We start from the raw sequence: 12,561 nt of genomic DNA, 5'->3' as shown, positions 1-12,561 counted from the left end.
ACCCTCCCTTTCCTCTAGAAGGAACTGCTTTCTGGTCTCTTGCAGAAAAGGCCATGGCTCCTTGCCTCTGGGCCTTTGCACATGCTGCTCTACCTGCCTGGAATACACCCTTACTCCTATTCATGCTTCAGGGGTCAGCTCGGTTCATCTTTCTCCCACAGAGCCTTTCCTGAGAACGAAAGCAATTTTGTTTCATTTACATGACCTTTTACTACTACAGAAACTTATGCTGTGCACACCTTTACCACAACATTATTAGAATAATGTTTATAAAACATCCTTTATAAAAGGATGTGTTTCTTTTATAAACTAAGCTTCATTCAGGCAGAGGCCATGTCTTCTTTATTGTCTATTCCCCAGAACATACCATGTGCCTAGTAAGTGTTCAACACGTTTGTTAAACAAAAGAGTCATCATTTTTGTTTTCTTTCTTTCTTTCTTTCTTTTTTTTTTTGAGAGAGTTTCACTCTTGTTGCCCAGGCTGGAGTGCAGTGGTACGATCTGGGCTCACTGCAACCTCCACCTCCTGGGTTCAAGCAATTCTCCCGCCTCAGCCTCCCAAGTAGCTGGGACTACAGGCACATGCCACCATGCCCAGCTAATTTTTGTATTTTTAGTAGAGACAGGGTTTCACCATGTTACCAAGGCTGGTCTTGAACTCCTGACCTCAGGTAATCTGCTCGCCTCGGCCTCCCAAAGCGTTGGGATTACAGGTGTAAGCCACCGTGCCAGGCCTTTAATTTTCCTTTTTCTTTTTTTTTTTTTGAGACAGAGTCTCACTCTGTCGCCCAGGCTGGAGTGCCATGGCGCGATCTCGGCTCACTGCAACCTCCGCCTCCCAGGTTCACACCATTCTCCTGCCTCAGCCTCCCTAGTAGCTGGGACTACAGGTGCCCACCACCATGCCCGGCTAATTTTTTATATTTTTAGTAGAGACAGGATTTCACCGTGTTAGCCAGGATGGTCTCTATCTCCTGACCTTGTGATCCGCCTGCCTCAGCCTCCCAAAGGGCTGGGATTACACGCGTGAGCTACCGCGCCCAGCCTTAATTTTCATTTTCATTATTTTGTTTTTATATTTTCCCCTTATATTCATATCAACTATGTACTTCTAGAATATCCTCAGAGGATATTTCTATTCTTTTCAACATTTTCTAAAAATCCTATACTATCAGAGCAGAGAAATTTTGCTATTCCCTATTTTTTCCCAGACATTTAACAGAATTGTACACTGGCTGCTAGTAAAAGGACTCTGGTTTTAACGGAGTCAAATCTTGAATTTCAGTAGCAGTCTGACTGGCGGTGACAGCGTAGTATGGTGGCTGCATGAACTGCTTGCGTTTTTATCCACAAAGCAAGACATATGACCTCAGGCTTTTATGGTGACAACATAAACCAGATATATGCTCAGGTGATTTCATTGGCACTAGAAATGGATCAGGTTTCATTTAATTAACCCAGAGGCTTTAGTCAATAGCACAGTCCTTGGAATAGAGCATCACTCATGTAATTAGATTTAACTGTGGTAGCACCTGGAGCTTATGTTGATGATGCTGACCACAATATAAAATGAACCAGAAAATTAGAGCTAAGTATTAAGCAGAGTGCTAAGAAAAGCCACTGATGAACAGTCTTGATAATATCATTTTTGTATTTAGAAATGCATATTGTTATTTTGTTTGTCTTATAGTTTTATAATCTCTTTTTCTTTGGGGTTTTTCTTATCATAATCCACTAAGTTTTCTTACTCAGCACAAATTTCTAGAAGGAATACAATAATTTCTATATTCTTCTTCCACTCTATGGTTGACTTTCAATTGGTAAATAGTTTCTATAGATTATGAGCCCCCACCAGCAAAATGTTCTTTTCCATAGTGACTGTAGCTATAAAGCAAGTTTAAACTCATGGCTTCAAAAAGTAAAGAATAATGATACGTGCTCACTGAAGAGACATGAGAAGAACTTATATGGTCAGTTTGTTCCACATCTAATAGAGCCAGCTTGAGAAAGGAGGAGAACATGCCGCCTAGTGCTTTTCAAAACAAATGATTCTTCTAGCATATCCAGTAAAATATAAAGTGCTTCATAACTGTGACTTCAGGCTATTATCATTGACCTTGCCTCTGAGTGGAATTTTACCACCAAGGGGAAATACTAACATTCTTTGAATTCTAACATATTTTCTTATAGTTCTTCATTCACGACAAGCAACCACAGTGTGCAAAACAGAGGTAAGAGCACTTTCAGAATTATAAAATAAACAGGTAAGTCACGATACTGTGATATTGTGGCACTGTGACTTAGCTGTTGTGAACCCCAGAGCCGCTGAGCTGATGTGTACGGATGTAATTAGCTCATTTCCATTGCGTTACTATGACAATAATTTTATTCCATGATTAAATATGATCACTTAGGTGGTTTCTAGTTTTTCCTCTTATGAATATTATTATGCTATCAACACTAGTATAGATGTTGTCCCATGTATAAAATGTGATCATTTCCCTTCATAAGACTGAAATTGCTCTGTCTTAGGATATGCGCATCTCTTCAACTGCCCTAGATGTGTTTTCTGTAGTAGACATTAATTAGTCTCACCAACAGTGTGTGAGTCCTCGTTGTTCCCCATCCTCTCCAACAGTTGTTTTTGACAAACTTAATTTTTCCCAGTCCATTGGGTGCAAAACAAATTTGTCTCAAGAAAAAAATCTGTGAAATGAAGAAAATAAAACTGACACCTCTTAGTAACTGTTTGTAAAGTAAAAATCGGAAGGATATCACATCTGCGGCGATGTCTGAAGTGGCATATAAATACAGAGTTCTATGACTGCTAGTGGTGGGTGTTGATACTATTAGTTATTCTGTGCAAACTAGAGCCATCATATTCATTTGTCTTTCCTTTTTTCACTCTGTGTGCCATGAAGATTCTGTGTTGACATCTAGCACTGGAATCTCTCTTTGTTGAGCCAAAAAAAAAGGGGGCTTAAGCCTGGAGGAAGCAAAGCCCACAGGGTATTGTGGAGAGGATGAGGTTCTCTACTGATCCTGCTCCTAATTCTATCTCTCTCTTTATAGTAAGATCACTTGGAACAAATTAATTCTTTGAGCTTTACCTTTCCCTTTTTATAAAATTCAAGTAGTAATGTTAACTGACATATTCATATTAATATAATATTTGCACACACACACACACACAGCCCTCTGCCTGCCATGTAGTAGGCAACTGATACATTTTAATGTCCTTTTTTGCTTTTCTGCATTCTCTTTTCTTCTTCCCACCCAAATGGCCTCAGTAGACCTATGGGTTGTCTCGCTGGCTTCCATCATGCCTTCAAGTCACTTCTGCCATATGCCATCTGGGCCTGAGGCTGGAAAACCAAGCTGATAAATTCACTTCCCCTCACATACACATTGCTAATGAGTTTCCCAACAGAAGATTCCTTTATTTAAAAGGTGCCCAAAGAGGGCTAAAATAAACCCAACGAAATCAATCCCTAGTCATCAAATGTCAGGAATGGGAGTCCTAAAGGTCAGATCTGGGTGGATGAAGATGAAAGACTTGGAGCATCCAGGAGGAAAGTCCAGGGGCTGACTGGGCCCAGAAGAGGTCTTACTTATGGAGGTTTTGTTGCAGGGATGGGGAAGCAGAATCATAGCTTAGAGAGAAATCCAGAATCTTAACTTGAAATATAAAATCATGCACAAATAAAAAATAAAGAGCAACTGAAGAATGGAATGGAGTGATGGAAATGGCCTTCACAGATATGAGTCCAGTCAAGCACCCCAGGGCTGTAAGTAGATCATCTGTACTGGGGTTGCTTAGGTTCCTCTCAGCTCATCTCACTTCATCTCAGAGGAAACAAGGTTGCTGAAAGAAGCCTGGGATGGTTGGGGAAATGTTTGAGCCTTCATTAGTTCCTGTTTCAGTAAACAAACATCCACAAGAACATGGTTTGTACCAAAAATTGGGCTGGGCCCCAAGAATGCAGAGTGAAGACCACCCCACCTTCTCTTAACCAGTGCTTAAGCACCCCTGCAATGTTCCTCCATCAGCTACTGAACCGATACTCATTCTACTGGGTATGAATTCATGCCTGGATCACCAGTACTTGGCAATGTTATAGGCAGAAAACAACACGCAGTCTCTACACTCCTAGAATTATAAGTCTGATGAGCTCTCTAATGCATCGGGTATGGGCATTCATGCAGCAGAGTGAAATTTACACCTCCATAGTTGTACGTTATTATACTTATTTTACAAATGAGAAAATAATTTTGGGGAAGTTCAGTTATTCTTGTTCAGTTACTGCCTGATAAACAGATTTGGCTCAATTCTTTGATAAATGCATTCAAGTTAAACTATTAGGATCCCAAGCAAGTGGATCTCAGGACAGAAAAAAATATTTTGACATGTTGGAAGAGGCCCCAGTTTTGGTTATATTCCAAAGTAGTAACAACGTTATTCTCTAAGTCTGGGATTGTAGATCTTCTGTTTTCATTTTTAGTTTTTGTTCACCAATGCTTTCTTTTTCCTTTAAAATAGATGGCTCTTTTTCCTATAAAATTATGTTTTAAATTGTGTATAAGGGTAAATTAAATTTTTCTAATAAATATTTATGGACTACCTGCTTAAAATAAAATGCTTTATTTTAAGTTACAACAGGGAGGTCTAGAACTGTGTTTCTCTAGCAATATTAGCAACACTCAACAGCTAGTCTTGATGGAGTGGTTATATGATCAGACACTGTGCTAAGAGCTTAATCTATAATGCATAAGAATTTTAAATATTAGTAATTATTGATATCAGTTTGGTTTTTCAACCCATGCCTTTTCTATTAGGCTACTCTCCCTCAAATTTATTGTGCACCTCCACTATGCTAGTCCCAATGTTCCTCCCCTTGTCTTGTGGCTTCATTTCCGTGACCCTCCATTCTCCATGTTAGGAGAATCCTATTTCATGGGGTTATAAAACTTGAATGTAATGTTTTCTTTCAGAAAAAAAAAAATTCCAAAGATTAACTGCTTTGATTATTTTAAAACAAAATCAATTAAATACCTATAGCGAGTTACATAGTCAGAATGTCTTTCATTCATTCATTCAACAAAGATCCAACCAGGCTTTCAGGGAAAATTTACTTGGCAAACTTGTTCTTCTTGTTTCTTTGTTCTGTTTTGTTTTAAGTCATTCTCTGAACAAACTACAAATGCGTAGCTGTTTCCAAATGCTCTTTTTCAAGGAGGACTTTTAAAATATCCAAGCAAGGCACTGAAGGTTAAAAAAGAATAAATCAGTTGCCACAATATCATGAAAAATTCATAATCACTGAACATTATTATGTATGCAACACCATCTAAGTGATAGGAAATACCGAAAATGGTTATTTTCCCTTCTTGAGTATGTTCCTACTTCTTCAATCGACGTTGAAAGTTAATTATGGCCATTTAAATAAGTCTCAAGTCAATTTTGTTGTGTATTAGTACAGCTCTGTTTGCTTTCGCTTGGTTAGGATCTGCCTGGTATACAGGTCTCCATCCTTTTACTCTCTCTGTCATTATATGTTAGAAGTGCAATCAGTACATAACTGGAATTTTTAAATCAATCTGTAACTGATTTTAAAAGGTAAGTTTGCACCTTTGATATTTATCTTGATTACTGATATTTTGGGGTCTGTTTTTATATTATGTTGTGCCTCCTATTTGTCCTGCTTTGTATTGACTTTTTTTTGTCCTGCTGTATACTGGATTCATCTCTCCTTTATTTTCCTTTCTTTCTTTTTCTTGGAAGTTGTACATTCCAGTATCAGTCTTCTTTGGTTATCCTAAATATTTTTAATAATGGCATGCTAAAATTTTAACAATCTGAAATTCATATTTTCTTTTCAAACAATACAAAAAACTTAGAATGCTTTATTTCTGAAGGTGCAGATTCTTCACTGTGTTTTAAAGTTAAACTTTTTTATTTATAAAATAACATTTTAAAACTAGGAATGGCTCTAGTTTTATTCCTATTTTTGAAGATATAAATTGATGGCTGAAAATAACTAACCACAATTAAGGTAATTTAAACTGTAAGTGATCAGTTTTCTGCAACAAATATTTTGATACAAATAAGCCCTCACAACAAACATCCTTAGGCTCAACATTAAAAGCTACAATCCTGGCCAGGCGTGGTGGCTCACGCCTATAATCCCAGCACTTTGGGAGGCCGAGGTGGGCGGATCGCCTGAGATCAGAAGTTCAAGACCAGCCTGGCCAGCATTGCAAAACCCTGACTCTACTAAACACAAAAATTAGCTGGGCATGGTGGCAGGTGCCTGTAATTCCAGCTACTCGGGAGGCTGAGGCAGGAGAGTTGCTTGAACCCAGGAGGCAGACGTTGCAGTGAGCCAAGATTGTGCCATTGCACTCCAGCCTGGGCAACAAAAGCAAAACTCCATCTCAGAAAAAAAAAAAAAAAAAAAGCTACAATCTTTGGTCTCATTAGAATAAAATTGCCAATGTATCAGAAGTAGTGTTCTTCTTAGTAAACTTAGAGATAAATTTGGCTTTTTGATTAGCGCCTATATAATCTAAATGTTATGGAAAATGGCATGTATTTGCTAATGTTTAATTAATATTTCATCTCAAAAATTTACTGGATCAAAAGCAACCCATCCTTTCAAAGTTCTTGTTAAGTTACTAACCATAACTGTAACTTTGGTTATGTCTTTTAGAATTAATTACAACTAAAAAGCTTATAATTCTGTATTCACACTGATTACCTCTTTTCCATTTCATATGTTATTTTTGCCTAGTATTCTACTTACATAATGTTTATATATCCTAAAGATTTTATGTTTTTAAAATAGTTCCTTCTTGCTTAAAATTACCAAAACATTCACAGATGTTTTGCTTGGTATTCCTCCTTATACTTCACTCCATGTTTGTGTTCTAAATTTCAAAAAAAAATTTTTTTTATTATTATTGACTGGAAAGGCATGCAATGAAAATATGTTATTTTGATTGAGGTATATAGAGAAAATACCACATTAACATTTGACAAGTGGTAGCATCTTAAAGCTTAGGTGTCATGTGAAATCAAAGCCCTATCAATGAACTTTTTATATTCTGCTACTTTAAAATCCCTTGGTCTGTCTTGTACTTGAATTTACCTTTTATCCAGGCAGGACTGTGCAGCATCATGCATTGATCACTTGGAAAATAATAGATAATAGACATAAACAGGTCTGCCACTGTTGATATATGTTATTATGTAATACCTTTTTAAAATCACATTTGCACCACCCACCACAGTAGAAAAGTGTAAATGTTGGCTTTCTGTTATGTTACAGTGGCAGATACAAGATTCCTCAAATTCCAGTTTGCACTTGCAAAGTCTGATTTTGTGATCAGTAACAGATACTGCCGCTTGTTTTCCATGAGGTGTCAGGCTCGCTTTGTTCATTTTTAGTAACATATCTGTCAAATATCCAAGTCGGAATAACAGTAGTTTGTCAGTCATTCTTTTGGGTTAAAAAAGATGATGTTTCATTTTTTGAAGTTATTCTTTCAAGTTGAAAAAAAAATGGTGTTTCCAAAGTAGGGAATGAACTTGTCATGTTTAAGAAAAGGAACAGAGTTCATTACACACAGAACAGAGTAGACAATTGGAAGAGAAATCAGGATGAAGATGGAGAAATATGAGTAGACAGTCCATTCAGAGTCTTACGGACAGAAGGAAATCATTTACATTTTCTTCTAGGTGGAAAGGAAATCATATCAGAATCTTTTTTTTTTTGAGATGGAGTCTTGCTCTGTTGCCCAGGCTGGAGTGCAATGGCATGATCTCGGCTCATTGCAACCTCCGCTTCCCAGGCTCAAGCGATTCTCCTGCCTCAGCCTCCCTAGTAGCTGGGATTACAGGAGCACGCCACCATGCCCGGATAATTTTTGTATTTTTAGTAGATACGGGGTTTCACCATGTAAGCCAGGCTGGTCTCAAACTCCTGACCTCAGGTGATCCCACCTGCCTCAGCCTCCCGAAGTGCTGGGATTACAGGCATGAGCCACCACACCCAGCCCAGAATTACATTCTTAAAAGATGACTCTGGGAGCCCTAAGGAAAGAGAGGGGGAAGGGCAAAGCTACAGGTAGAGAACAAAACAGAGAGAATTAAGGTCACTGAGTGGGCTGATACGGTGTTGACCAAGAAGGTCCTCACAGATATAGGAAGGAGCAAAGGGTTTCAGCTCCTTTCTGGAGGCGGGAGACAGCCTGCACCAGTCACAAAATCACACTGAAATGTGAATTTAACCTTTCCAGATCATAGAGGAGGCATGCAGCCCTGTTCTCCTCAGAGATGCCAGCCTCCAGCCAGCTGCAGCCCTCACGAAAATATACTGCCCTATAAATACACAAGCTGGAGACCATCTTTCCCCAAAAGGTCTGATAGAAAGGTAAGCAGACACTTCTCTGCCAAGTCCTTCTAGATGTACTTGGCATCTAAATAGAGCTTTCCTGAACAATGCCCAAAAGGAGATTATTTATGTTTGACTTTAACTTTTTCCCTTCTGGCTATATATTACTGGGTTTTAATATTTTTAAAGTATTTTAATATTTTTAAATATGTTGCTATATAACATATTACACTGGTCTCTCACCAGATTCTTTGACTGGCATGTTTCCAGATTCTGAAGTGTTTTTTAAAAATTAATCCAAAAAATACAGATATTTAGACACGTGTTTTATATTTACCAGCTGTCCAATAATCTTGTGGGGGGTTAACTAGGATATACAGGTTGCAATTTTTTTCCAGCAAAAGATCCATGTATTACACACTCATTTCAGTTGAACAGTCCAGCGACCATTAGTTGAGCAGTTATTATGTGCCAGACAATGTGCTAGAGGTTATGATCCCCACCCTAATGGAGATGTAAAGAGTGGGGAGATGCAAATGGATACTAACTGTGTTCTTGTGTGTCTGTCATCTATTTTGTGGTCTCTTTCTAAAATATGCTCATTCACTACAATTGGTTATTTTTGGACCATTTTTTACTTACATTACCCTATGGTGGGGGGATAAAGTTTCACTGTATCTTGTATGCTTTCTCTCCATCACATTGGATGTTACTTATTAAAGTCTTTCACTGTAAAGCCCCAGAGGATGTGCCTCTTCCAGGTCTCCATCCCATATCCTGCTATTACTCACTGTCCTGCTACAGAGTTCGTGAAGATTTCTAAGCAGAAGCAAATGTATAGAATATCTCTGGTGAATTCCTACAGTATCCTAAAGCTCTTTTGTTATCCTTATATTCATATTAATTTCTACCTAATTCTAAAAGGGTCTCATAATCTTAAATTAGACTTTGGAAAATATTTTCACATCCTGGCCAGGCACGGTGGCTCATGCCTGTAATCTCAGCACTTTGGGAGGCCAAGGTGGGTAGATCACCTGAGGTCAGGAGTTCAAGACCAGCCTGACCAACATGGAGAAACTCTATCTCTACCAAAAATAAAAAAAATTAGCCAGGCGTGGTGGCACATGCCTGTAATCCCAGCTACTTGGGAGGCTGAGGCAGAAGAATCGCTTGAACCTGGGAGATGGAGGTTGCAGTGAGCCAAGATCTCACTACTGCACTCCAGCCTGGGCAACAGAGCTAGACTTCATCACACACACAAAAAAATGCATATCCTTCTTTTATTGTCCCTTGTCATGCACTCGGCTTCCTTTTGCTCTTTCATCTTCTTCGTAAACATGGGGATCACTTGGTTCTAACTAGAGGTCCACACAAGATTACGCTCCCTCCCAGATCCCAGATTCCTCATAGGCATGAGACAGGCTTGGACCACATCAGGATTTCCCTGATTTCAGCTATTTGAATATACCTTTATGATTTGTGGCATATCTATGTCCTGTCAATAATAACATTTAGTTAATAATATTCTTTAAGGTAACCTGTTTTCACTTTATATCACTACTCTGGTTAATTTTTTTTAACTAGTATTATATATCGTAGAAAGTGACTTTAGAAGTATTCCATTCCTTAGTCTATGCCCAAAAGAATTGAAAGCAGATACTCAGATATTTGTACACCCATGTTCATAACATTATTTACAATAGACAAAAGACGGAAATAACCTATATGTCCATTGACGGATGAATGGATAAACAGAATGGTATACACACACACACACAATGAAACAGTTTACAGCTCTAAAAAGGAATAAAATTCTAACGTGATACAATATACAAGAACTTTGAAAACATTATGCTGAGTGAAATAAGTCAGACACGGAGGACAAATATATGATTCCAGGAACACAAGGTACCTAGAATAGGCAAATTCATAGAGACAGAAGGTAGGATGGTGGTAACTGGGCCCTGAGGAAGGAGGTGGAGGTAATGGAGAGTTATTCTTTAATGGATACAGAGTTTCAGTTTGGAGTCATTAGAAACTTGGAGATGGATAGCGGAAATGGCTGTAAAGCAATGTGAATGTACTTAATGCCACTGAATTATACAACTAAAAATGGTTAAAATGGTAAATCTTATTATATTGTTGCCGAAAAGAGTCAAATTCTGGAAAATATTTGAAGAGATTTATTCTGAGCCAAATATGAGTGACCATGGCCCGTGACACAGCTCTCCAGAGATCCTGAGAACATGTGCCCAAGGGGGTCAGGGTGCAGCTTGGTTTTATACTTTTTAGGGAGATAGGAGATTTCAATCAAATATGCTTTTTTTTTTTTTTTTTTTTTTGAGACAGAGTTTCCGCTCTTTTTGCCCAGGCTGGAGTGCCATGGGGCGATCTCAGTTCACTGCAACCCCCGCCCCACCTCCCGGCTTCAAGTGATTCTCCTGCCTCAGCCTCCCAAGTATCTGGGATTACAGGCATGTTGCCACCACTCACGGCTAATTTTGTATTTTTAGTACAGACGGGGTTTCACCATGTTGGCCAGGCTGGTCTTGAACTCCTGACCTCAGGTGATCCACCTGCCTTGGCCTCCCAAAGTGTTGGGATTACATTTAACAAATACATTGTTTCAGTCCAGAAAGGTGGGACAGCTTGAAGTGGGGCCTTCCAGGTTATAGGTAAATTTTAGCAATAGGTTGAGTTTATCTAAAGACCTGGGATCAATAGAAAGGGAATATGACTGATAGATAGAGGGCTTATTATCGGTGAAGATAAGGCCTTGTGGAGACCAAAGTTCTCATTGTACAGATGAAGGCTTCAGGTAGCAGGCTTCAGAGAGAATAGATTGTAAATGCTTCTTCTCAGACTTAAGGTCTGGATAGATGTTAGTGCCGAAGAGCTATGAGGCGTGTCTGACCCCTACTTCCCATCATGACCCAAACTAGTCTTTCAGGTTAAATGTTAACAGTGCCCTGGCAGAGAAGGAAGTCCATTCAGATGGTTGGGGGACCTTAGAATTTTATTTTTGATTTACAATATTTTTCCCTAATTTTTTAAAAAAGTCATTGCAATGCAAACAAAACACGCTATTAAATTGTAGCAGGATCCCATCACCTGCTAATGGCTGTCAGCGTAAGGACTGCTCTTCTTCTGTTAAAGAAGAGATTAGAAATGGCAGAGAGATATTAATGACATATTTGGCCAAAATGAAACATTCCTTTTGAATTATTCAGGGGGGGCTAGAAAGAGAATTAGAAGGGGACTTCCCCCCTCCCACCGCAAGTGATTCCGAGATACGTAATTCAGTTTCTGAGCACCAGCTACACTCACCAGCCATCCCTCATGATCACACCTGGAGAAACACAGGACTAATCTCTAAATGTCTTCCAACTTGGACAAATAAATAAAAACAGACTTGATGAAATGCACCATGACTGAGTTCTTCCAAGTCCCTGGACTGGCCAAGAGGTCCCCTGGAAGCAGTAAACCACCTCAAGCTCAGACAGCTCATGCTTCAGTCAGGAGATGGGGCTCCAAGGCTTCCTTTGTCTCTAGAGCCTGTCACGTGGCTTTGCTGGAGTGAGGCAGAGCCGGTTCTGCCATGGACCTTTTCAGCACTAGCTCTCCCCTGGGGGTAGGGACTAGGTCAAATAAGAGGTGACTTTTTGGCCAGGTGCAGTGACTCACACCTGTAACCCCAGCACTATGGGAGGCTGAAGCACGTGGATCACCTGAGGTCAGGAGTTTGAGACCAGCCTGAGCAACATGGTGAAACCCTGTCTCTACTAAAAATACAAAAATTAGCCGGGCATGGTGGCCACATGCCTGTAATCCCAGCTACTTGGGAGGCTGGGGTAGGAGAACTTCTGGAACCCAGGAGGCAGAGGTTGCATTGAGCTGAGATTGTGCCATTGCACTCAAGCCAGGGCAACAAGAGCAAAATTCCATCTCAAAAAAAAAAAAAAGAGGTGACTTTTGGTCCCAATCTTGATGCAAAAGAATGCCTGAGCTGGGTAGGCAGAGGTGAGGACCAGGAGGGATTCCAGGCAGTAGGGCCAGTTCTGGTCTATCCCTAAAGCTGTGTGTGTCCAGAGTACAAGCACTTTTGTCTGGCCAGGCCCATGGCTGAAATGGGGTGTCAGGAAGTGAGGCTGCAGGGTTGAGTTACAGC

The 12,561-nt window shown here is 39.6% G+C and overlaps 1 protein-coding gene across 1 annotated transcript in view; it reads left to right on the top strand.

Moving 5' to 3' along the window:
- CLNK (cytokine dependent hematopoietic cell linker) overlaps positions 1-12,561 on the top strand; it is an 87,160-nt gene that overhangs the window by 54,621 nt on the left and 19,978 nt on the right. Inside the window, exons 11-12 of the mRNA XM_003826785.5 lie at positions 2,191-2,231; positions 8,299-8,432. Of these exons, the coding sequence (XP_003826833.4) occupies positions 2,191-2,231; positions 8,299-8,432 (175 nt within the window). The remainder of the gene's footprint in view (positions 1-2,190; positions 2,232-8,298; positions 8,433-12,561) is intronic.

The sequence above is a fragment of the Pan paniscus genome, chromosome 3, assembly GCF_029289425.2.
Source record: "Pan paniscus chromosome 3, NHGRI_mPanPan1-v2.0_pri, whole genome shotgun sequence".
In the NCBI taxonomy this organism is placed as follows: Eukaryota; Metazoa; Chordata; class Mammalia; order Primates; family Hominidae; genus Pan; species Pan paniscus.
Note: the sequence above shows the minus strand (reverse complement) of the source record. Positions and strands in the feature narration are given on the sequence as shown.